The 27,223-nt window shown below is 41.6% G+C and overlaps 1 protein-coding gene across 4 annotated transcripts in view; it reads left to right on the top strand.

Moving 5' to 3' along the window:
- NKAIN2 (sodium/potassium transporting ATPase interacting 2) overlaps positions 1–27,223 on the top strand; it is a 527,111-nt gene that overhangs the window by 409,677 nt on the left and 90,211 nt on the right. For all 4 annotated transcript variants that reach the window (XM_044425259.1, XM_044425276.1, XM_044425267.1 and 1 more), the window contains one exon: positions 4,620–4,820. In XM_044425259.1, coding sequence (XP_044281194.1) covers positions 4,620–4,820 — 201 coding nt within the window. The remainder of the gene's footprint in view (positions 1–4,619; positions 4,821–27,223) is intronic.

Raw genomic sequence — 27,223 nt, 5'->3', positions numbered from 1 at the left:
CTTTATTTATTTATATACTGCCCAAGGCAAAAGCATTCTGGGTTGTTTGCAACAGTTCATTAGTATATGCAAATTCAAATATTATGCAGACCACGGTCCTCTTTGTTGGTGTTTCGTAAATGGCCACCCTACCTTGGGGTCAACCCTCCAGTGACTAAGGTGGGAGGAGGATCTAAGATTAGCATTATCTGAACACTGGTTCCTCTGTGAAGCCACAGACTGTCAATCCTACAGTAAGTAAAAGCAGGAATAGTCCACCAATTCTTTACAAGGCTCACCTGCAATGCATCCTGGCCACCCCGGTGTGGCACTTCCATTTCAACAGAGATGGCACTGCACTCTGGCAGCAAAAATCAATTCATCACCAACATCTCTTGGCATAAACAGCCAGTGCTCAAGACAAGATTCAGGAGCCAACACTCAAAACAATCCGGCTGTTTCCAGTGACCATGTTTAATGTGTGCTAATAGCTGAAGCAAGCACTGGAGTGGGCAGTTGCAGTTCAACATCACTACTTCACAAAGGATAAAATTCTTCTTTAGGGCAGGCTTAAGGCCTCAAATCTTCCAGCTTAGCCATTTATACATACAACACTTGAACTCGGCATTTACTACATTCAGTGTACTGATTCTGCATGTTATGTCTCAGAAAGCATCCTGTGCATATTTAGGCAGAGAGAAGTCTGGATCTCCAGCATGTGGTTTTTTATCTAAATATGCATAGGCTTTTGCCTTAATATACGTAACACCCATCCTTACACTGGAAAGATTTCTCTAGAAAGGTATGCGGTTACTTTTCTACAGCATACCTTTAGATCTCTTTGGCATTGTAATTGGGGTGAGGATAACATTTCTGCTGTCCTTGCCATCAGTTCCTCATACTGTGACTTCCCCCATGGACTCCTGTCATTTTACCGACAGAGTGGCTGGTAAAATTTCTTCCTATTTTTATGAGTGTTTCCTGGGATCTTTCCCTTTGCACACTTGCTTCTTGCCACTACCCCCAAGATAAGCTTTTCAGTCGGAGTTGAGAGGTTGTACACAGCAAGAGAACACATTTTTACCTTTAATACACTTGTAACCTCTATCAATTATTGATTAACGCTTAATGAAATATTTATAGAAAGGTACGTCGCTGCAAAGCAATTTGCCATCTTGGCTGTTGTTATGATACTTTACATATTAAGTGAAGCAAATGTCAAGCAAACAGAGCTGGGCAGCCTATGCATCCACTGAAAACAATAGTAAGAATAGAAATGGCCCAGCTGAAGGCACATATATAGCTCACTTTCTTCACTTGGCTTGTTGGCACAGCACACAGCTTATAAGAAAATTTAGACCGCCATTCTATGCCCACCTAACCCAATGTGACATGATTCTGAGTAGGTACGCACAGGATTGCATTAAAAGTGCCCCAAAGCACAGATTCATCGATGAATATGGTTAAATGGGATGTGGATACATGTCCCAGCATGGGAGATACAGCAAATCAGTTCCTTGCTAGGCAGACAATCTGTATCTTATTTTTTGGATTAGTCATGATGTTCTTTAATTAATAGATCATGGCTACTGCTCTCCTGTCCCATGATAAGGGACCAGCTGCCATGTTTTGTACTGTTTGTGTTTTTCAAGGGGAATCAGCACAAGGTAGCAAGCATAATACTCTCCACTAAGAAATGTTCTCAATAATGACTGAACAACCCATGCTGCAGACTGGTTCAGCTGGTGCTCCAGAGCACACACTGCCAAGTGGTTAATCTAGTCTTGAATGGAAGAGCAGGGTTCACATTGTTGAATTTATTATGGCATCTAGAGTGAAATTAATTTGGCACATCATGGTTGAAAACTGGAGCTGAATAGAAACGGTTTTATTGTTGTTATTAGCATTGAAAAGCACATCCATTTTTAAGTGTGATTTCAGCTGCTCCCTAAAATTCAATCTATTGCTGTATAATGTGGCTGATTTTTTAAACTCTAAGTAGCCTTCTCCAACCTGGTCTCCTCCAGATGTGCTGGACTGGAACTCCCAGTCTTTCTCATCTAGCAGCTGTCAGGGGAAGGAAGTCAAGACAATCAGAACACTGATGCAAGGAGGACCAAGTTTGAATCATTTCCCTCTGCCTGGTTTTCCTGGTTTGAATTGCCTCCTTGAAGCTTTTATCTTATCTGTGGGAGTTGGGAGAAACTGTACAGGAGCTTATATAGATATGCTTCCCATCTGAAGAGGCACTGAAGCTATGCACCATGACCCCAAGATTAATTTCTTCTGTGGCTACCTGCTCAGAATCTACTGAGATACTATGGTTTGAGGTTTTCCCTCCCCATGTATTTCTTTTTACATTTACAGATCTGCTAAACTACATTTGCCATTTTATTTCCTATTCACCCAGGTTGGAGAGATCCTTTTAGGGCTGTTCACAATCTGCTTGGGTTTTCACAATCCTGAATAATTTGGTGTCATCATCAAAGTTTGGACAGTTCACTGTTCACTGAAATCCAGATGATTTATGTGCAAGTTAGAAAGCACCAGTCCCTGAGGAACCCCACTTCTGATATCTCCACTGAAGAATTGTCCATATCCTTCTATTCACATACTTAAAGACATTCTTGAAAAACCCTACAAGGTTATACTGTAGTTTCACATGCCTTTATCTCAGCTGTTGGCTGTTTCTGTGTGCTGAGGCTTGCTTTGCAATCAGGCATCGTGTCCTCAGTGTTCTTCCACAGGAGTATTGTAAAATTCTATACTGCCCTGTATCTGTTAGGGGCATCCAAGGTCACTATGGATATATAGATATATAGACCTTCCAGGAAAAGTTTTTAAATGATAGTGAATTCATTAGAATGCATCAGAAGAGACAGATAAAGTTAAATTGCCTCTATTTCAGTGTTCACATTTACAGTTGCAAACCCTGTACATATAACCAACCATTTGGTTTTTTAAAATAAATCAGCTGAACTGTAATTTTTGCTACCATAATTTTTGAACAATAGAAGGATATGAAGACAATCAGTGGATACAATAATGATTTCAGTTGCATTCTTAAGGCCAGCATAAGTCTAAAGCTGTCTAGATAATTGCCATGCGAAGCCAACTCCAGGCCTTTTTTCTAGAGTAAACCATACCTTATTTGTCCCAAATCATATTTCATCACCAAAGAAATGTGAAGAAAGATGCATTTTAACTCATGCCGCTCTTCTCCTCCATTTCTTAGTCTTCAGCCGTATGCAAAATCTACTGTAATACACTAATTTTTATTAACAGAGCTCTCAAAATATCACCAGGAGTTACAGAAGATTCTCTGTGTTCACAGGCAATAAACAAAACTGGCACAGCTGTAGCGCTATGTCCCAAAGAGGAAGCAACTGTTTTGTTGAACTGGGATTATAAATTCATCCTCAACATGGACACAGGGAAGAATACAATATTGACATGCCCAACATTTATCAACACTTCCTGTTAAGTTCTACAGCTCCAAGGCAGCTGTTTCTTGAAGCAGTCTTTGAACACAGATGTTAAGCAGAGAACATACGGCAGCTACTCAAGGAAAGGAGGGGGAGAGAGTCCCTTGTTACTGCAGACATTTTTAGAGTCCACTGAAAATGCGTTCAGTCAGCACTATGCACCACCAGGTGTGTGTAATACAGGCACTTCTCTTGAAACATTCACGTATCCAAGCAATAGACACAAGCCAATAATACAACCATACAAACCATACAGTACAAACAATAATAGATGAATCTATTGTTTTTAGTACCTCACTGCCAGATATGTTTTGCTTCTAATAAGCAGGGCTAAACTTATTAGGAAGCATGTGCTTCTTTCAGTGCCCTTAGGACTTTTGGACTGGACAGAAGCAAGTACTCTTTACATCTTGTAGGGAGTAAGAGATTGATTTGGTCACTTTTTTTGCCTCCCTTTCACTATGTAACCAGTGAACGATGGATTCAGAGATGACAGAGCGGATCACTTGAGGATGTCATAAAGCAAGCAGCAGGGGCGCTTGCCTTCTGCTGCACTGAAGTTCTCTGGATCAGTGCATTTACTTTAAAATTGTTATTCATTTGCTAAATATTAGTAGGAAAGTCTGAACAATATGTAGGAAAGATTGGGTTCAGAGAGGCCATTTCTGACAAGAGGGCCTTTTTTTTCTGTGTGCAGCCAAGCACATGCGCCAGTTCTCTTTCGATATTGTTTTCTACTAAATAGGGCCACTGTTGGCAGATTTTGTTGTCAGTGAAAATACAGGACACAGCCTCATTGCCTTGGGAAATGGCTTTCAGCAATAAGCACCACCTTGGAAAGAGTTAGAAAAATCATAGAATAGTCTGCATATAAGCATTTTCGGGAAGCAGAAGGGAAATGTTAAGGAATGGGGGTGATTGTATTACCATATCCATATTCTGTGTTTTATAAATGCATTGTCCTGTTTTAAACTAAATAGGATCATGGCGATTGAAAGTGGACTTTCAGTGCTGAGTATGAGAAAGAATTTAAATCCATGCTCCTCTTAGTTCTCATATCTTTAAAAATAAATAAGGATCTAAATACCTGAGTTATCTGAACATACGAGCAAACTGAAGCTTAGTCTGTGATTCTTTTTTCTCTTCTTTTGACAGGAGACAGATCTTATTCTCACCTTCAATATCTCAATGCACCGTTCTTGGTGGATGGAGAATGGGCCAGGCTGCACAGTGATATCCGTGACCCCAGCCCCGGACTGGGCACCGGAAGACCATCGCTACATCACTGTCTCAGGGTGTGTTCTTGACTACCAATATATCGAAGTGGCGCACAGTTCTCTGCAGATCTTTCTTGCAGTAAGTGTTCATTCGCCTGCTCTTCTGCACTTCTGGGTGCAGTATATAACAGACTTCATTGTAACACATGTGTGCATGCACACACGCACAAATATGTTTTAAACCTATGCTTTCTTTATGGATAACAATTTTTTATCTGTACCATAAAATTATCATTAAAGGGTAGACATTAGAGCCACGTTCTGCAGAATAACTGCTTGCTGCATGTTTGGAATGTAAGCATGGGGATATTAGGTCTATACCACATGCAACATTGATGTGCAAATATTCATGCTTCAGATCCTATTGCTAAGCAAGCTGAAAGCATCCCTACAGCCATCTGTTGAGCAGCAATACTCCTCCCCTAGTTCTGCAGTCTGCACATGCATAACAGGGCAATGCACTAAGTATTTTCTCAGGCACCCCTGTGCGTTCAGTGCTTCTTATTCTCTGGTGTGTGTGTGTAGCAGGGATGGTGAACTCTTTCAGCCTGAGGGCCAAATTCCATTTCAGAGAAGTTCACAGGGCCCAGGTTTGGGGCAGGGTGCATGTGTGGGGGTGGTGGGAGGCTGAGGGTAAAAAGGATAAAAGCCAGCATAATTTAGCTTCAGATTCTGACTGCCAGTAATTAAGCTTCGGAGAGGCATCTCAGCCTTTTATCAGGAGAGTATGGGCCAGCTTAAGAAAAGCTGTGAAACCACCAAGGAGCAGGTATGTGGAGGGAAAAGAATTAACAGGATTTTTTTCTTCTTAATGTGAAGCAAGAGCTCCATTGTAGAATTGAAGGAATTACCATCTCTAAGAAGCAAACAGACCTTAAACACTGCTGTTGCATATGTTCTCTCAAGATTATAGGAACTGAGGAAAGCACAAGTACACACAATGAGTATTCTTACAGTCTATCTAGAACAGAGATCAGTTAAGCTGAAAGTCTGTGACTGGTCCAAAACCACCCATTTACCTAGGTCCCCAGCCTGATTAACTCTCCATAATCAATTGCCTGAGGTGACTGATCCAACATAATGGCAGCACTGATCCTATTTCTAACAATGATTAGAATCACTATTATTAATTTATTTATTTAAAACTTTTATATGCCGTCCCCTCATGCCTCAGCATCTCGGGACAGCTTATTAGGTGCTGTGAAATCTATCTAGTAAATCATTCCATGCATCAAAGCAATTAACATGTTTTTAAAGGTACTCCACTGTGTTAAGCAAACTTGTGCATTTCCTTTCACAAAATAAGAGTCAGCATTTTATAGTAAAGAAAGTTTGGGGGAAACAGGGAAACATGCTGGAATATGATAAGCATATGACTTCATATATTTGGAGATTTGTTTTTTCCCAAAAGCCCTCTCCCAAGCACCAAATCTTGAGGGAAATATGCTTTTCTCTGTATATTCCTGTATATTCTTGTCAACCGCCCCCTAGGCCCATTGGTGCTGTTGCTTAATGCCAGGTTGGTCCACAATAAATCATCCCTCATCCATGACTTGATTGTGGATGAGGGGGCCGAACTGGCTTGCATTACAGAGGCCTGGGTGGGAGAGAGGGGGATGTCTCCCTCTCTCAACTGTGCCCGCCCGGGTATCTGATCCAGCACCGACCATGCCTGGAGGGGAGGGGAGGGGGGTCTAGAGTGCCTCTACTTGGTGTTGGGTGACCGAGACAGACTGGGGATTCTTTTGGTGTACCATGCACCCTTCTGCCCAACAGATTCCCTGCCTGAGCTGACGGAGATCATCTCGGATTTGGTGTTGAAGACTCCCAGGATGTTGGTCCTGGGGGACTTCAATCTCCACGCTGAGACGGTTCTGACCGGGGCGGCTCACGACTTCATGGCCTCCATGACGACCATGGGGCTGTCTCAACATGTCATAGGCCCGACCCATGAATGTGGACACACTCTGGACCTGGTTTTCTCGATGGGGCAGGAAAAGGATGATCTGAGGGTGAGGAACTTGTGTCTGACACTCCTGTCATGGTCAGATCACTTCCTCATGAGGTTTGAGCTCAAGAGCGGCCTTTCCCTCTGTAAGGATGTGGACCCAATTGTGTTGGTCCGCCCCCGGAGCCGGATGGATCCAGATGGATTCCTGAAGGTCCTGGGGAATTTCCCGGTTGATAAGGCTGGTGCTCCTGTCGATGCCTTGGTTGAACTATGGAATGGGGAAATGACCAGGGCTATTGACATGATCGCTCCTAAGCGTCCTCTCCCACCTGGCAGAGCCCATTCATCCCCTTGGTATACACCTGAACTATGGGTGATGAAGCGGGTTGGAAGACGTCTAGAGCGCAGGTGGAGGAAATCATGGGATGAATCTGACCGAACACACAAGAGCCCATTATTGGGCCTATGCTGTGGCAGTGAGGGCGGCGAAGAAGAAATTCTTCTCCGCTTCCATTGCCTCCTCACAATGCCGTCCAGCGGAGCTCTTTCGGGTGGTACAGGGGCTGGTTCACCCAGGCCCCAAGAAAGATCTCGTGCCACCCTGAAAGGCCCGCTGTAATGACTTCGCCAAGCATTTCAAGGAGAAAATCGCTCAGATTCATCACGAGCTGGACTCTACTAGTGAATCAGAACCTTCTGGGGAGGTGCCAATGTTGCCGTCCGGTCCAAAATTGATGGATGAGTTTCAGTTGTTGAGGCCTGATGATGTGGACAAGGTGCTTGGACAAGTACATCCTACCACCTCCTTTCTAGACCCTTGCCCATCTTGGCTACTTATGAAAGCCAAGGACGGGATAGGGACCTGGATCCTGGAGGTTGTCAACGCCTCTCTAAGGGACGACCGGGTACCTGCCCCTTTAAAGGAGGCGGTAGTTCAGCCAGTCCTAAAGAAGGCATCCCTGGATCCAGAGATGGCTGCCAATTATAGACCGGTGGCCAACATCCCTTTCTTGGGAAAGGTGTTAGAGCAGGTGGTAGCGGGACAACTCTAAGCACTCTTGGATGAAATTGATTATCTGGACCCATTTCAGTCCTGCTTCAAACCCAGATATGGTACTGAATCTGCCTTGGTCGCCCTGTACGATGACCTGTGCAGGGAGAAAGACAGGGGGAGTGCGTCCCTGTTGGTTCTCCTGGACCTCTCAGCAGCTTTCGATACCATCAACCATGGTATCCTTCTGGATAGGCTAGCGGAATTGGGAGTTGGAGGTAGTACTTTGCAGTGGTTCCACTCCTATCTCAATGGCCGATTCCAGAAGGTGGTGCTGGGGGACTATGGCTCTGCGCCATGGCAGTTAGGCCATGGGGTTCCGCAGGGGTCCATTTTGTCCCCCTTGCTATTCAACATCTACATGAAACCGCTGGGAGAGGTCATTAGGAGATGTGGGCTGCGGAATCATCAGTACGCTAATGATACCCAGCTCTACCTCTCGTTTTCAAGTAATCCAGGTGAGTCAGTGTCTGTACTGAACCGGTGCCTGGCCGAGGTAATGGGCTGAATGAGGGCCAATAAACTGAAACTCAATCCAGACAAGACGGAGGTCCAGTTGGTAGGTGGCTCGTGCTTTGGGGTGGGGGACCTGGACCTTGTCCTGAATGGGGTTGCACTCTCCCTGAGGGACAGGGTTCACAGCTTGGGAGTGCTCCTTGACCCAGAGCTGTCATTAGAAGCTCAGGTGACGGCGGTGGTGAGGAGCGCTTTCCTTCAGCTTCGGCTGATCCATCAGCTGCATCCCTACCTGGAGAACGATTGCCTGGCAACAATGACACATGCACTGGTAACTTCCCGATTAGACTTCTGTAACGCGCTCTATGTGGGGCTGCCCTTGAAGATGGTCCAGATACTTCAGATGGTGCAAAATAGAGCTGCCAGGTTGCTGACAGGGACTGGGCATTGTTCTCATATAACCCCAGTCCTCCATCAGCTTCACTGGCTTCCCATCGAAGTCTGGGCCCAATTCAAGGTGCTGGTTATCACCTATAAAGCCCTTAATGGCTTGGAACCTGGTTATCTAAAGGAGCGCCGGTGTCCATATCTGCCCTCCTGCCCCTTGAGATCGGCAGCAGAGGCCCTTCTCCGGGAACCCTCCGTGAGAGATATTAGGAGGGTGAGTACCCGGAGGAGGACCTTCTCTGTGGTGGCGCCCCGTCTATGGAATGCGCTTCCCAGAGAGGTCCACCTGGTGCCGTTATTATTTGTTTTTCGGCACCAGGCCAAGACCTTTTTATTTAAAAGTTATTTTAATTGTTAATTGATTATTTATTGGATTTTATATTGGGTTTTATACTGTGCCGAAGTGTCTCCAAAATTTTTAAGGTTAATTGTGTGAATGATTCTGTTTTGTAAGCCGCCCCAAGGCTTTTTGCAAATGGGATGGCATAGAAATGTTTTAAATAAATATATATATATATTCCAGGGGTCATGTAAACTAAGCCATAAAGCAAAAGGCTGATGCTCTGGGTGCAATCTTGTCTGTAACAATGTGAGAAATTCAAAAGATTGCAGTTACAGTTTAGGCAGCGTAGGAGCACTCCAAAATTTATTGTAAGCTAGTTTCAACTGTTCTATTTTATTATACTTTTATATGGAAAATAATAAATTAATATACAATAAAATGCACCTATAATGAATTCAGTGCAATGCCTACATTCAGGTGAATATGCATACAACTATCTTGGCTGTACACAACTCACACCACAAAAATGCCACAGCTAAGCTTCTGATCTTGAAAATCTAGCGTAGGTCAGCTAAGTACAGCCTAGATTACTTTAAAGATATTATTATTGCCAGGTTTTATCTATTTTGTGCATTTAATCTGTACAGGAATGAGGAAAGAAACTATAGACTTTGAATTGTATCAAATCAGTTTGTAGAAATAACAGACTGCTTTTTTTTTTATGAAACACTTTAAGAAATGTATTATTACATGTTATTTCAGCAGCAGAAGATGCGTAATAAACATGGTGGGGAGGAGATCATCATTTACAGTACCAAGCTATATTGCTCCATACCCTTCATGAGTGCCACTGGTACATGATTACATCATTGCAGCTCTCAAGGAAGGGACTCTGCACATGGGTAAACAAATCAGAAAGTAGAGAACCCTGATGGTATCCAATTATAGGTTATGGTTATATGAGTCCAAACTAGCCAGGATTGTCAGCCAAGGATAGTTGTTGGCTTATGAGTGCCCTATGCCACAATGCAGAGCTGTTTTCAATTTTATCCTCCTTTAAAAAAAATATCAAGTTAGCCAACTCTGGCACAGTGGGAGGGCAGGTGACAAGTCAAACACAGCAAGCTGAAAAAAGTAAGGCTCAGTCTTGCAATCCAGAAGGAAGTGGGAAGGGTATTGTTCTTCCCTAAGGAGGCTGCCTAGAAGACTGAGGGGCCAGGAGGAAGAAAGGGGGAACAAAGCAACTATGATGAACTTCATTGTCTGTCAGGCTTGTCATGGCTGCTTCACAGGACAATGAACCCTTCATGCCAAATCACTACATGGGTTGTTATGATGTGCACACCTGTCCATTGAGTATAAATGGAATAAAATTAAGTGAGGTCTTTAAAAAAACACCAGAATGCAGGATGATTGGTATATCCACCGAGTCAGTGATCCTCATAGAGACCTGGTGTGGAGGGTGCCCTCTGAAGCAATGCTCCTCCTTCCGCCTCCTTCCGCTTGCTTCTTGGTCCTTGCACCCATCTGCCACAGCTGTGCTACACAGCTGTACAATGTGCCAGAGCAGTCTCAGCAAGCCAAGACCATCTGGCAGCCTGTTCCCAGTTGGTGGGATTCTGATCCAAGGAGCCTGGGGAGGAAAGTGGCACTGATGCCTTCACTGCCTTGCGAATTACCTGGCATTTGGCAGCATGTGGGATACTGGCGTGGGAGGGAAGTGCTATCCTGGGGTCCAATAATTATCTTATCCACACTCAGGTTTTCCATAAAAGGCACCAAGTAGGGTCATGGACTCATATTGGATATGATATATTGGCACATATCCTTGCCATCTGTCCTTTCTATCCATATATTGTGTTTCTAACCCTCCCTATTTCTACAAACAGGAGATAAATGAAGGAATCTTCATATAGGTCTTACTGAATTTCTCAGTTATCACTTCTTTAACTTATGAATTATTCTTGGTTTTGCGGCCACTTAACATGGTGTAAAATGAATGCTTCTGTCTTTCTTAGGCGCCTCTGTTTGACCAAAGGTAATGTCTGAGATATGGTTTGGTGATAAAAGTATCTTAATTCATATTGTGTCATATGTCAAAATGTCCTCATTCACTTAATGGATATTGATTTTGATCCTCTGTTTCAAAGTCATCATTTCATTTTCAAATCCCCCTGTGTTAACAGATATAAATATAATTCCATCAAAAGAAAATCATAGTTGAAACACACCCCAAGTCTTCAACAATGTAAACAAAGCAATGTGTACAGTGTAAGCAACACAATAATATTTAAACAAAAACTAATGCGCAGTGTAGAGTTCAGCAAAAGTTTGTCACTGAGTCACTATACTAAAGTGATGCTTATGAAGCCAATTCAAGTTTAGAAGGTGGGGGAATACCAGCTGGGGGATTTGGGGATTGTATGATTTCTACAAATGGAACTTGCAGCACTTAAATGGAAAATCCATATAATTAAGTGGAGATATTCTCCCTGGTAAATGTGTTTGGGATTTCCAGAGGGCTAACAGTGTTATTTTGTGATAGGAAAAATGACAGAGTTATGGACCATGGAAGCTGTTCTTAAAACTGCACACTATCCATGAAAATTTAAGCTAGAATAAACTTCATTTTTAATGTGCCGGAAGTCCCAGCTTTCCTGGATTCTGCTGGTGGCACTTCAGTGACCATTGTTCTTTTGCAATAAAAGTTAGATTATTGGGTTCTCAATAAATAGCAGTATTAACATCAGCAAAAGATATCATTAATCTGATGCAGGCCACACTGTCCAGGCGCTTCTGTTGCATTCATGGAATTTCGTAGGACGTTGCTCACCTCTTCTCTGTCCTTGTTTCTTACGGCAACCCTGAATGACTAGCTTACCTTTGAGGTACCAAATCTACCCTGCCTGTGTATCATGCCCAAATGAATAGGCAATACTAGCATGCCAATTACAGGTTGATTTTTTTTTTTTAATGTGAGCTGAATGAAAAAAATATTAATTCTGCTGTAAATCAGTTGGAAAGTCAAGTTTTTTGCATTTTTATAGATACCTTGTTTGAAGAAAAAAAAAACCCCAAGCAATATAACCACAATAAAATCCAATTTTATTTATTTAAATACTTTTATCTTGTTATTCATCCTCACACCATTCTGAAGTCATTGCGACTCACAACAATCAGCTAATGTTCCCCGAACTTAATAAAACTAGCAAATCAGTAAAAACAGAATAGTGATTTAGCAGCATCCGTTATATGGATAACTCATAAATAAATATAGAACTTAGTAAGTCTCCCTTATCTCTTTCACAGACATTTTAATCTTCTTTTTTGAATGGAAACCTGCTGCCATTAATCCTTTCTTGTTTTGCCATATCTGACAATGGCATAGCAAAATTAATAAGTTCTAACAGGGATGACTGTGGAGTTCAGTCTTTTCTCAGTGTCTGTAATAAATTGGGAAAAAATAGGCTGTCTCTGGAAAAAAACATTCTGATATAATGATTGTTGCCATTTGATAATAATGGTGGTAAAAGAATCTTCCCCAGATTAATGTCCTGTCCTGTTGCTGGTGTGGACAGGATTGCTGTGCATGATGGATCTACCAGCGGCTCTCAGCTGGGGACCCCACTGGAGGTAGAGCCAGGGTTCTTTGATATGAGACCCTGAATCTCTGTGGGGCCACCTGCCCTACCACCTTATGGCCCACTCACACCTTTTGAAATAAAGGTGCGGGGCTCTCAGAGCTCTCTGTTGCATCTGAACCTCAGGGATTAGCTGGCTTTTTATTATTTATTCATTTGATTTCTTCCCAGCCTTTTTATTTTTAAAAAAGAACTCAAAGCAGTTTCCATCATCCTCTCCCTCTTGCTCTCAACCTTATCCCCACAACAACAGCCCTGTGAGGTAGGTTGGGCTGAGAGTCTGTGAGTGGCCCTGAGTCACTCCATGGTTGAACAAGGACTAGAACCCAGTTTGCCTGAGTCTGCCCACTCTGCACTCTTCACCACTGCACCACACTGGCTCACATGCGCTTTACCTCCTGTTGCCTCCCTGCCTTGACTTTTTCTGCCGGAGGGTTTTTTGTCTTTTCTGAATTCAGTTGTGGTCTTCCCCCTTGTCTATACATCCCTGCACAAACAGGACTGCCTTTAGGAGACAAGGTCCTTTAACCACATATATATCCCAAAAGAGACTTCAGTGCATATGGAAATTAGCATATGCATTTTTTTTCCTGCAAGCTGAATATTTGGGTGGCTAGCACCACCCCTGGCTGCCAGATGCAACATATAAACAGAATGTGTTTATTTGTGCACGAACTACGATATTATATCCCTAAGAATCACTTTCAGGGCCAAAACAGATATTGCCATAAATCCATAACTACCAGGTACAGAGAGTATACTTTTGTGTCATGTACTATATGCTAAGAAGAGGCAGCAACCATCACCTTCTTAGATGCACCCTGCTTCCTGCTATTGTAAACAGAATGCAATGCAGCTAGACAGCCCTTGATCTGATCTAGAAATTAGGTCTTTATCACAGTTTCAATTGTGAAATTCAATTAAAAATTCACTGAATTTTTGAGAACCACATACAGATCTTTGGCTGTTAAGTGGTACAAGAATTAAATAAATTAACATGAAATGAAATGCTGTGCTCACAAGATGAGCAAAGAGAATATTAAAAAGTTCGTGTACGTCATGCCCATCTGATTTGCTTGTTGCACGAATGATGCCATTTGAACCATAGTCCGCATCTTTCTCAGAATTTCTGGACCTAAAAACCAGAATATGGATGCGCAGCTGGGTACATGTCTCCTATAATGTGGAATGTTGGCCCTTCACAGTGTAATCCTGTGCATATTTCGAAAAGGGAAAAGGTCTCCAATTCCCAGTATGCCTCTGTCCGTGCTTTTTTTTTTTTGTCTAAAGATATAGGATTGCATTTATATTCAAATAAATTAGAAAAGCCCATGACAGGTGGGCATTGGTTACAAAAATATAAAAGTTAGCATTCTTTTGTCAGAATGATTTGTTTTATTTTAAAACTACAGATACAAGGAAATACTAATAAAAAGTCTGCCAGTATACAGCAGTGGGGGCTCTTTCACTGGAAAAAATGGAAAAGGAAAAGGGTTGCAAAATATTGCCATATATTTTTTTGCTTTTATAGAAAATAAATAAATATTTGAGGGTTATTTTCCAGATTACTTGTCATCTAGACTACAGGTGCAATCCTATACATACGTAGGGAAAAAAAGTGTTGATGCTTCCTAGCATGTTGGGTACTACAGCCCCCCCCCCCCCCCGTTTAAAGAAAATAGTGCCCTGAAAGGAAAGAAATTGATTCCTCAGTGATTGTGGGAGAAGCAATGAGTCTCCATGCAATCCATGTCCAGATTTCCTTTCTCTGTTACAGCTTTGGGTCATGCTAGACACCTACAGTGCTAAAAACCATTAGTGATGCTGAGGGCCAAGCAGACATGACTATCCATCCTTACCTAGCAGCCACACCTTTTCCCTGCTTGCATTTCTCCTGTTAAGGGCACACAGGGAGCCTGGATCCAGATTTATCAAGGCCCTGACTCCCTACACTAGGCTCCTCATGCAGATCAGGGACCTTGCCCTTTCTCCAGAATAAAAATTTTAAAAGCTGTACCTGGTGCAGATGGATTTATGGCAATGTTTATTTTGGCCCTTGCGTAGTACACTAAGTTACTTCAGCAGAGCAGAGTCTTGAGTTGCATGAGATGAACCAGGGAACCATGCTTATTTCTTGTTCTGCCGCAGTCCCTTCTTCCATAAATATAAATCTGCTATGTGTTCTACTAAGCGTAATTCAACAGCATTATTCCAGGAAAAAGATGGTTGACAAGAACCAGTTTTTTAAAGTACTGTAAATATACTGTCACTAACAACTTAAATACAACCATCAAAAATAATTTATATAAAGGTTGGCCATTTCCTTATTGATCCTGCAAGTTCCTTCCTATGTATTGACTGCAATTTTTCTTCTCTTGCATTAAAACTAAAGTAATACATTACAACAATTACCATGAAACCATTACCAACCTCCCTTTGTGTTTAAAAAACAAATCCCGTAATCAGGTTAGCAATTCCAGATCTTTACAGTAAATGCCTCCTATTCAGCACTGGGAAATTAGTTTACTTTAGGTCTGACCCAAGTATTTGGAGTGACAATGGAGCCTGAAATATTTTTCCTATGTTCTGCAAAAATGTTGCTTTTCCCCAGCATTTTCCTTCCATTCAAAGACCAAATCTTTAGAACCAAGTTTTGTCCCCATTCTGAATTAGCTTTGTTCACTTTAAATCATACTATTACTAAAAGAAATCTGATTGGCTATGTTATTACATCATAACTAGAAGAATATTTTTCAAAGAACAGCAAAAACAGTATCAAAGCAGCAGCAGACTAGAAGCATCATTGCAGCCCTTCTGTGATTTTTTTTCAACATTCTTTAAAACAGTGAATTGGTGGAAAACCCTTTACCTCTGCTCTGGAGCTGGCACAAAGTTTTCCCCAGATCATTCAGATCCAAAGCCTTCACTTGTCCACCTATTTGAAGCCCCTGGTGTTCCTTTGGCATCAGAGTAAGCCTTGTTCAGAAGAGACTTCAAAAGAGAATGAACTCTGTGATAGAGAAAAATAAACCATTTTTGCTGCATCAAAAAGAAAGGTTCTGACTGTGTTTGGGGAGGGGAACATTTTAAAAAAATCATATTTGGAAGGGAATCTTGTAAGCCAGTGAAGTAGTTCTGTTTTTGTTTAGTCACTAAGTCATGCCCGACCCTTCACAACCCTATGGACAACATTCCTCCAGGCTTTCCTGTCCTCCACCATCCCCCAGAGTCAATCCAAGCCCACTCCCACAGCCCCAGTGACCCTATCTAGCCACCTCAACCTCAGTCATTCCCATCTCCTTTTGCCTTCAATCATTCCCAGCATTAGGGACTTCTCCAGTGAGTCCTTCCTTCTCATTAGATGGCCAAAGTATTTGAGTTTCATCTTCAGTATCTGGCCTACTAAAGAGCAGTCAGAGTTGATCTCCTCTAAGACTGACTGGTTTGATCTCCTTGCAGTCCAAGGGACTCGCAGGAGTCTTCTCCAGCACCAAAATTTATAAGCCTCAATTCTTCAGCACTCAGCCTTCCTTATGGTCCAGCTTTCACAGCCATACATTGCAACTGGGAAAACCATAGCCTTGACTATACACGCTTTTGTTGGCAGAGTGATGTCTCTGTTTTTTAGTATGCTGTCTAGATTTGCCATAGCTTTCCTCCCAAGGAGCAAGCGTCTTTTAATTTCTTGTCTGCAGTGATCTTAGAGCCCAAGAAAATAAAATCTGTCACTACCTCCATTTCTTCCCCATCTATTTGTCAGGAAGTGATAGGACCGGATGCCATGATCTTAGTTTTCTTAATGTTGAGTTTCAAGCCAACTTTTACACTCTCCTCTTTCACCCTCATCAAGAGGTTCTTTAGTTCCTCTTCTCTTTCTGCCATTAGAGTGGTTTCATCTGCATATCTGAGGTTGTTGATATTTCTTCCAGCAATCTTAATTCCAACTGGTGATTCATCCAGCCCCGCTTTTCTCATGATGTGCTCTGCATATAGGTTAAATTGGCAGGGTGACAATATAAAACCTTGCTGAACTCCTTTCCCAATTTTGAAACAAACAGTAGTTCCGTGTCCAGTTCTCACTGTTGCTTCTTGATCCACACAGAAGTTTTTCAAGAGACAAATGAGTTGGTCTGGTACTCCCGTCTCTTTAAGAACTTACCACAATTTGTTGTGATCCACACAATCAAAGGCTTTTCCAGGTTCCTATGCAGTATTGTTCTTTACAGCATCGAACTTTCCTTTCACCACCCGATACATCTGCAACTGAGTGTCCTTTCGGCCTTTACCCTGTCGCTTCATTCTTTCTGGCGCTACTAGTACTAGCCCTCCGCTCTTCCCCAGTAACACACTGGACACCTTCTGACCTGAGGGACTCATCTTCCAGCGTCATGTCTTTTAGCCTTTGAATATTGTTCATTGGGTTTTCATGGCAAGGGTACTGGAGTGGATTGCCATTTCCTTCTGCAGTGGATCACCTTTTGTCAGAGTTCTCTGCTATGACCAGTCCGTCTTGGGTGCCCCTGCATGGCATGGCTCATAGCTGCATTGTGCTATTCAAGTCCCTTCGCCACAGCAAGGCAGTGATCCATGAAGGGGAGTAGTATTGATCCCCAATACCATTTGCAGTGATATAAAGGAAACAAAATCATTTGAAAATAGAGGGAAAAGTCCATGTTTTATTATACCTGTTTTACCAGTTCTAGGCTATGCATCTGTAGACATGGATAATTAAGGAATTTAAACAATATTTGTGTGTGCTCCCTACCATCTTACATTCTTGGTTTTGTTTTGTTTTTAAGTTTTCCTGCTCATTCCAATAGGAGGAGAACTGATTTATTTTATTCTAGCTTTAGAGCAGGGCTAAAACACTACATGAAAATTCACAGCTCATCATGTTTGATGAATAGGTGAAGCATGGAGTTAAAGAAATCTGACACAAACACTTTATGATTTTTCCCATCTCTCTCAGGGTACATTTGACCCCACCTGTTGAACTCATCTGGAGATGTTTGCCTTCTGTCTTACATGTCAAGAGTTTTGACTTGTTCTCTTGACCTGTGGTCTCAGGCTACCCTTTCCAGCTGCTTGGATTTTTTTTCTCTTTGTGAAAAGATATGCGAACAGAGAGATGCAGCAAGTGATAAGATAAAAACCAAATTGACTCATCACCAATGAGAGACAGATTATTTCTCACATCACACATCACTTTGCAATTACACAGATCACACATATCCAGAGTTCACAGGCAAGCCAGTTTTAACTAACTTGAAGCATGGGTCCAGCCAACAAATTCTTTGAAATTATTCTAATAAATGAAATAAGATACACTGACATCGAAGGGACACCAATGTGTAGTCATCATAATATGGTTTGATTTGGTGTGGACATGGTTAATCATAATTACTTAGCATGGGGCAGTGTTTCCTTGTGGTGGTGGGATCTTATGTAGCTTTAGATTTAGGTTCATCCCAAACTTTCACTACTGTTGCTGTTTGAGTCTGATAAGACCCAAAAGTTACTGCTACCATTTTAAGCAGGAGTGTATTTGCTTCCTTGCTTGCTTGACTCCAGCTCTGCTTAATTTGGCCAAAATCAGACACCTGCTGAAGCCCACACTCCAGCAGAGACCAGTTCATATTAGCCCCTTGATGTTGCCCTTGCCTTTTCCCATGGCAACCTGCTTGTTAACTGCCTATCACTTGGACCAGCCAATAGTGGTGGGGAGAAGGAACAGTAGATGCCGTTTGCTCACCAGTTCTCTGTCAATGAAGCAAGTAGTAGCACATTAAGAAGAAGGAAGAGCAGAAAAAGGAGCTACAGCACCCAGAGACAAAGGACCAAGTGGGAATATGAGGGAGGGGGGCCACTGAAGGCATCTTACTCAAGGATCCTCAGAATCCTGGGGCTAACACTGAAGGAACTGACCAGTTTCTCTAGATCCATTTGTGATAGAAGGGAAAGATACTGTCTTGCATGCCAGACTATCCTCTTCCTAGCATTCTGAGCATCCAAAGATGCTCCAGAAACAGTAGAAGATTCAGCCATGGAAAGTTATTGTGGCACTCCTGTCTCCTTTAGACCCATTTCTTTAGAGGAAAGGGCAGATCCACTGCATCCAGAAGAGGGCCATTAGTCTCTTCTGACTTGGAGGACTCCGGCCATGAACATAGTATCATCCCACAACCACTCCAACAGCACTGCAGAATGGGGTTGATAAAACCAACTTGAAGAGTAAACATCTGAGTGGTGATGTCGCTAAACAGCCTAGAGGCTGGTGCCTTCCAGTTGAAGCCTCAGTTTTGCTTTGACTTTCATTGGGATAATATGCAGGTAATACCACCTGAGTTCCAGTCCCAGGAATATTCTGTGGTGCTGATCTCTTTCTGCTTTGGTTGTGAAAAACCTTGACCCAACCTGATCCCTGATTAAGACCTGTTTCTCACCAGAAACCCACAACCCTGCTACATCTCAGAGCATTATCAAAACATACATCCTGAAACAGTGTAGACAATTACTGGAGCTTCCTAGTGGGAAAAGAGATTCTGCTCTTGCTCATGTTTTTCTTCCTCTTTCTTCTACTCTTTTTTCTTTCCAGGCAGTGCTTAAATTAGAAGTGCCAGGGCTCAGATAGACTAACCTTTAACTGAGAGGTCTTTTGTCCACTCTTTAGCTAAAGAACGGGACTAAAGAATGGTGAAGGTAACAAGAGCCTTCTTCAGCAGCCAGTTATCAGGACCAAGTATGCTGTAGCTGTTATAGATTTAGATCCCTGGTTGTATTGGTGTATTTCACTGTGTTACATTTGGTCTTTTTTGACTGTTGCACTGTGCAGATGAGAATACGATCAGATCTGTCATGACTTCCGCACCTAAACCACTTAAAATCAAGTTTCTGTTGAATGTCATTATGCTGCCACTTTCTGTTAACCCTGCTTGGAATAGGGTAAGAACTACTGCACCTGAACAGTGAAGATGGGAGCAGAATTCTGTTTTGCTGGAAGGAATTTTCATTATACTTCTGTCAATCAAATGCAGCTGGAGGTTTAAAAACAACAGGTGCTCTCTCTATATCCAAGGCAAACCCAACTGCAATAAGCAGTGTTCATGTTGATTTTGAGAAGAGAGATGTACATATTACAAATCTGCCACTTATGAGTGAAAGTTTATCTGGAGAATTTCTTTACACTGTTGAAGAGAATCCACTGAGGCTTTCTGTGAAGCAACAGAATGGTAATAATTTGTCAGGTTAAATGAACCAAGATCTTTTGTAATCAAGTTTGGGCTCACTGGGCATAGTGGAGAAGAAAGAACTTTATTTGATTAAGATGGAGTTCCTTGCTAGGTCAATACAATTCTATGTGTTTTGTTTCTTTAAAAGTAGAAAAATTGATTCTAACTGATACAGATAAGTGTTGTAGGAAGACTAGTCCTCCACAAAACACTGATAATCTAATAACACCATCAAGTCTTATTAGCAAAGGAATGACTTCAGCTTTAGGCTGCTGTGCCATTGCCTCAGAGCACAATATATTGCTGAGGCTCTGCTTGACAGTAATATTAAGGAACACATCATTAGCAGTGGAAGTACTGAAAAAGAAACTTCATTTTACCTAGCCATGATAATGTATTGTTTATCAGGTCTGATTTACCCAGCCACCACAAAATCCTGCTTATTTAAGGGAATTTTGTATATAAAGCCTGCCCTTGATCTTTCACAAAGGAGTTTATATTTTAAATTGGGTTTGATGACAACTGTGCAGCATAATTCAACACTTCTGTTGCCTTGCAGTGAATTTCCATGCCTAGGGCTGAAGGACACAAATCTTAGACTATTATTTCTTCATGCAGCTCATCATTCTCATAATGCACTTGCAAAATACTTTTCCTAATGATGGGTTATCTATTTTTGGAGGGAGAGTGGGTATATTGCAAGGGGTAGTGTCCAGTGTTGTTACTAGTGTAGCATAAACCAGCACTAATGCAACCTCATTAGCACTTTCTGGACAAATGGAAAAAGTGGCTTTTTGCCACTGGTATCAGAGGCAACCTAAAGCCACTAAAATTTGCTGGCAGATCATTGCTTTTTCTTTTTGTCTGGTGAGTTTGAATGATACTGTTTGTTCATGCTAAAATAACAACATTACTGTTACTGCAGCAACAGCATTGGATACTGTCCTAGGACTCCTGGCAGTATGGTGCTTTGCACCCACCTGCAGGAACTCAGTAGGGGCTGGTTCACACAGTCAGGGAGCCAGTGGGAAAATTTTGTCCATAGTACAATAGTGCGGTATATGTAATGCACATGCTTGCAAACTGAAAATGGTTAACAGAAGGCAGCACTGAAGGCAGACATGACATAAGATGCTTGTAAACGCTTTGTGTTGTTTTGAATGTATATTCACTTCTTCCAAAGAATCCTGGGATTTAAAATCTAATAGAAGTATAGGAAAGACTATCAAGAAGTGTAAAGCATAAGCCTGAGCATTCCCTACCACACCGATTGGCCTTCCCATTCATCCTAAAAAGGATCCAGAGGGTTTGTTTACTTTTCCTTTTCTGGAAGTGTTCCAACTAAAATTTCATGAAGACTTGGGGCTTTTTGAGGGTTTCTTCAAGCATTCACAGTTTTGCATATCTCATTCGCTGTATTTCCTTAGGATGCCCAAGCTTACTTTAGGATAGTGGGAACAACAAGGGAGGACATTGACCAGAATCAGGGTGGCTGCAGCCAGCTTGCATGGATTCTCCCCAAAAGAATGCAATCAAGAGTGCTTGGCTGTGTGAGCAGACCAGTTCAGTTTCTCCCACTAAACCCCATTCAGTAGAACTCACTCCTCAACAAGTGTGTATCTGTTTTGCACACAGTCTAAATCACTGTCGATATAATCCAGGTTAGGACCTGAAATCTTTCATTTCTTCTGCTCACCTACAACTTTAAAAAAATCTTATCTTGTTCTTTTTATCAGACATTTGCTGTGTTTTATTATACCTGTTTTACAGAAGAACCCCTAGTCAATCAATTGACTTTTATCTTTCTGTTGTTTTGGAACAAAATTCTTAGATTACACAGAAAGTGGTGAGATTTTTTGTTTAAATATTGAAGCATGTTGGTCATTAAACAAAGATAATATGTATGTCTATTCAGAACGCTGAATTAAGTCAGGTTTACACCCAGATAAGGGCTAGGGCTATTTCCTGAGTCCTAGAAATTTCCATGGAGAGACTTAAGCATGCAATCAGCTCTCCCACTAAACTCCTATGATTGAACATGCTTAACTTTGGTTACATTATGTCTATGGATGACCAGGAATTTGTTTTCCTACTGCAAATCCTTACCTCCAGGAACCAGAGAAGAAACCTTCTGTTCTCGGGTAACTTTTTAGAGTAGACAAAGTGCCCGTGTCCCAGTGGATGTTAGCTCTCTACATACCGATTCCTTGAAAAGTTCCCCTGAACTGATGCAGAAATCATGACTTTCTATACAGTGTGCAAAGTTGCCCCTTATCTCTCCCATTAATGAAAATCCTGCTGATACATGCAGCAGCAGGAAGAAAAATGTGAATGATGGAAAGCAGGAATAATTATGCTTTCCATATTACTCTCTCTGGCTTTATTAAACCCAAGTGCAGATTTTGTGGATAGCAGCCAATGGATTGAAAATTGTGGAAGTTTAAAATGCAATTAGGAAACCACTTACTAGGCAGCAATCTTAGTGGCATTTCAGAATAAGATATTCTGATAATGGTCAGAATAAATAATGGACTCCTTGACTGAGTATGTGGTTTCGGGATTACAGTATAAGTGGGGATAAATATGGCAAAATGGGGGACTGCCGCTATAATGAATACCTTGCAAAAATATTAAACACAAACATCCCACAGCCTTTGCTTTCTCTTTTGGCATCTTATCAAATAATTCAGGCCAGTTAATAGACATGTATATGGGAAAAGTACAAAAGGAACCAGGATTGCATAGCAGATAGGCTGTTGGCCTTGAAACAGGGAAGCTCACAGGATGACCTCAAGTCACTCACAATCACTCAGCCTTAGCTGGCTTTCAGAGCTGCCTTGAAGAGCACAAGTGCAGCCTGATGGGTTGGACCTGTTTCACGTGGTAAGCCCATCTGGTATTCAGGCAGCACTCATCAGCATTAGGAGGCGGTACCCATCGCTGTTGTTCTTTTTCTTATTTCCAGGATATGTACAAAAAGAAAGCAATCAAACTCATGGTAGTAGGGCAAGGGTGTGGAATCCCATTCAGCCCGAGAGCCAAATTCAACTTTGTAGATACTCAGCAGGGAACATTTCAGTAGCTGGCAGAGCTGAAAGCAAAATGCCCTGAAGACTGACATGTTTTAGTTTAAAGTCTTGGAGCATACACACCGTGGACAACTTGTTTTGGACTAAACCTCCCCGTATCCCTCTAGAGAAGTACTAAACAGCAGAGAGAACCATTTTCAATAGGGGCACCGTGATAACTTTCCACAAGGGGCAACAATATGACAGTATTAAATTTTTATCAGTTCAGTGACAACAGGAACTGTCTTTAGAAACAAACTAAAACAAACAAAGGAAAGCAATGCCACCAGCATCAATATATTATCAACTGCTTGCTAGATTTTCATCCCATCTCAATCACAGCTCTGAGTGCATCTCTTCTTTTGTTGCTGCGTCCTCTTTCTCGAGCATCCCTTCATTCCGCCTGTGCTGCTAGGAAGAGGCAGTGGCAGGCAGCTTGAAGTGAGCAGCTGCTCTCAGACAAAGCAGGTAGAATTGCAAGAAAGGCTGTTGAATTCATAACAATAAGCACATCATGACATAATTACAGTAAGTCTCCAGAGTCGTCTTTATGCACATAATGCCATATGTTTTCAGAAGAGGAAATGCGCCAGAGTGTGCTATAATGGAATGTAAGCATCTTTTAACAATATTCCTGGAAGCAGTGACTTTATTATTTTTTAAATCCAGGAAATTAGCATATATATGCATCTATTGACAGACGAGGGAACAAATCCGTGGCATAAGCTAGAGGAGAGAGAGAGATATAAAGCACATAAACACACAGGCACAAACATCCCTATATGTGATTTGAGGGCATAAGCAGACAATAGGAATAGACTAAGAGATGTATAAATATTCACCTATGCAGCTCACCCACTTTTGTCACTCACCCTTCTTTTGCATTAATGTTATAAGTTATTAAAATTCTGCTGTTTTATCATTCTTTTTCTGGTTCATTCTCACAACCGCTCTGTTATGGTAGCAATTCCTTATCATTAGTATTTCTGTTTTAAAGGCAAAGTGCTCAAAGTGACTAGTCCAGATGCTCCTATATTTAGCATACCATATGCATGTGCTTACGTGTATATTATACGTCCTTGGAGCAGCATACACTGGACACAGTTTATCCTCACATCAGCCCTAGGAACCTCACACACAGAGAGAGAGACAGAGACAGAGACAGAATCAACCATATGGTACCAGGATTTGAACCATGGTCTAAGTCCAAAATCTTATCTACTGCACTACTGTGTCTCAAATATTCCGTCACAGAAAAGTTCAATGAGAAAAAACAGCGCAGTGTAGTGAACATTCTCTAATTTCAGCTTTTACTGCATATTACATAGACTGAAATAAGAGCATGTGCATTTGCAGAGTTTTCACAGAATTTCTTTCATGCAGAGATGTCTGTGTCACAAATGTACCCAATGGGGACAAGAAGCTTTAAAGCAGATTAGTACTGCTCCACATACAAAAACTGGACTGGGAAAAGTTGGGAGCTTATGTCTGCTTTTAGGGAAAAGCTGCTAAGAGTAGATGAGTTCATAAAGGAAGGTATGTTTGGACCTCTTCTCAGGCAGATAGTACCACACGGAGATGTTTAACAATACATGCACTGTTTCAAAAAAAAAAAGTTTAATTTGATTTAGTGGATTAGTCAGTTTCACTGCTGTAGCATACAAAATACTTCTCTATATATGTAATGCCTTGTGGTCTGTCAAAATTATTAATAAACTTTACATGCTTCAGGAAATAACTTAGTCTCTGGAAAATTTAGATGTAGACAAAATGATTGATTTATTTTAGCTTTAAAACTGGGTGTTAATTCTAACGTGGCACTGCTTAAAGAGCATTTGATGTTTTCACTATCAACTGGCATGCTAGCCTACTCTGCAAAAGATAAGCACCTGAATGTCCATTGAGAAGAATCTGGCAGCACAGCAAGGCCGTGACTGTAAGATAAATCAGCCACATAAAGTTCAGTGACACAAAGGTTTTCAAACTTCAGTATGCAGGAAACCATCTGAGCTGTAGCTGAGATGGTTGATATTCTGTACCTTCTTAGAAAGAATATTTTGCCATAGCTAATTTTCTTTTTATTCCAAAATATATTTTTAAACTGAAACATGTATATATGTCTTACTGAGTAATATCTCTTAAATTGTCTTTTCTTGTCTGTGGTCTTGTTGCATTTTACATCAGATTCTATAGATTTGACTGGCTTAAAGCATGTAATATTTTCGTACTCCGATTCTCCCTTGCCAGCTTCTTGCTTTTTCCTCTCAAGCTTGGTTCTAGTGTCAGAACATGCATAAAATGTGTCTAGCAACTCTATCTTCTCTTCATTTTCACTTTAAATGAAGGGCACGTTGGGCAGTGACCCACTCAGTCTGAAATTCTGAATTTGGAAGGCTTGGGACCCTGAATCTCTCAGCAGCCATCTGCCTGACCAGCCTGCTATCCGTGGGCACTTATTGAAATAAAAGTACAGAGACCCTACTGATCTCTCTTGCATCTGATGCTCCAGGATTAGCTGGCTTTTAGCCCACATGTGCTTTACTTCCTTCTGTCTCCCCAGAATTGTTCTGCCTGAGTGTTTTTCCTAAAGTCTCCTTTTCCCTATCCATACATTCCTTTTTAAAAGTAGGGACTTCCTCAAGAACAGGATCTTCTGATGGCACACTTACAGAGACTTTAAATCATGTGAAAATTAGCATATGCAAAGATTGTCTGGTCTGGTCTTGTGGACCTGAGCCCTGGATCAACTGGATACCTGGCACTGCCCTTGGCTCTAGAGTAGTCTTGGGGGGGGGGGATCAATCCCATTCCTACAAGCTTTTATCTCTGGATTGGAGGTGCTGTTCCTATTCTAGCATAAAAACTGGGGTGGAGTGGAGGAAGAAATGGTCACTAGACACACACACACACACACACACACACACACACACACACACACATATAAAGTAATACCTGTTTTGAACCTTGTATTTCCTACTAGTATCCTGTTCTAAGAAGTAGGTTATAGATGTCTGAAATAACTTCTGAAGGATTTATCAAAAAAGTGAGTGTTTGTACTTAGCACAGTTATTCTTTCCTTTTTACTATACCAAATTTAAATCCTAGGACAAAATAATACATATAATTTTAAAGGCACAGGAATCAATCTAGTGCCTGCAAATCTACATTAATGACTTGAGTAAATTTAAAAATTATTCTGTCTCTCTAAAATGTAGCATAGAAAGAAGTTCTTTATTCAGTACCATTATCACAGTTCTTGAGGGAAATGATCCAAATTAGAAAACCAGGGCCACCAAGTGAACCAGAGGTCTGTAGTCCCCAGACACCTTATTAAGCACCGGTTCAGCATATTTGGGAACAAAAGACCCAACTGGAACTCTTTGTCCTTTGTGATTACATATTGAAGATACAAGCAAAACTGGAGTGCTTCCAACTCTTAGCTGATCTTAGGAGTCAACAGGACTTTTGGAGTCTGACTATATGGTTAGAAAAAAATGTACAAATGTCCCAGTTTCACTTTTTCCTGCATTATTTTTTTTAATACCAAGTTGTTTCCTTCCCAAATATAAAAAGATTTCTGAGTTCTAGTAAATATTTATCAAAAATTGACAGAAAATTCTCAGCTGTCTACACCAGTCAAATTCAATAGATACAACTACTCTTAGCATGGAGTGGACCATATTTTGTGTGTTCATCCAAGAGCTGCTGAAGACAAGATGCCTGGTTCAGGGATTACACAGGAATTAAAATCCTGACTTTTTAAGAGGTAAGCACAATGTCCGGGACCTAGATGGACAATGTTGTTATTTTGGTTTCTCCAACAATCAAATCATTCTATCTCTTAATTTCAAATATGGCAAAGTTAGTGAATTTTGTAAATTCTTATACACACATACATAAAACTCCCACTTACTCTATATGGAAACCTGTCATGTGTGCATGTTCTGGCCAACTTCAGGGGCACACACAAGAGGCTGACCATTTTGGTTGAACTGACAGCTCAGAGTCTGAGAATGAGAACTATGCAGGTGAGTTGGCCTATCCTAGCAAGGCTGACAGCTCGGGCTCTGATAATGAGATGCTTGTTGAAACAGACCCAGTTCCACCTGCAGTCCAAGGCCCTGGGTACCCACCTGTGCCTGCTAGGGAAAAGATTAGTTCAAGGGTAGCCGAGGAGCCCAGTCCAACCACCCATGAGGATGTGGAAGAGCAACAACATCATGAGCAGGGAGATTTAGAAATGGGGAGTCTCCAGCCTCCTGAGGTGGCAAAACTGATAGCCTGTCATCATGGTCATAGGGTGGCCCAGTTGGGATCTCAGAGGGAGGAGCAAAAACGTGCCTGGTTCCACAGTTC

The sequence above is a fragment of the Varanus komodoensis genome, unplaced genomic scaffold (genome assembly GCF_004798865.1).
Source record: "Varanus komodoensis strain SLA01 unplaced genomic scaffold, ASM479886v1 scaffold1, whole genome shotgun sequence".
NCBI classification, from domain to species: domain Eukaryota; kingdom Metazoa; phylum Chordata; class Lepidosauria; order Squamata; family Varanidae; genus Varanus; species Varanus komodoensis.
The sequence above is the reverse complement of the archived record's forward strand: the minus strand, read 5'-3'. Positions and strand labels throughout refer to the sequence as shown.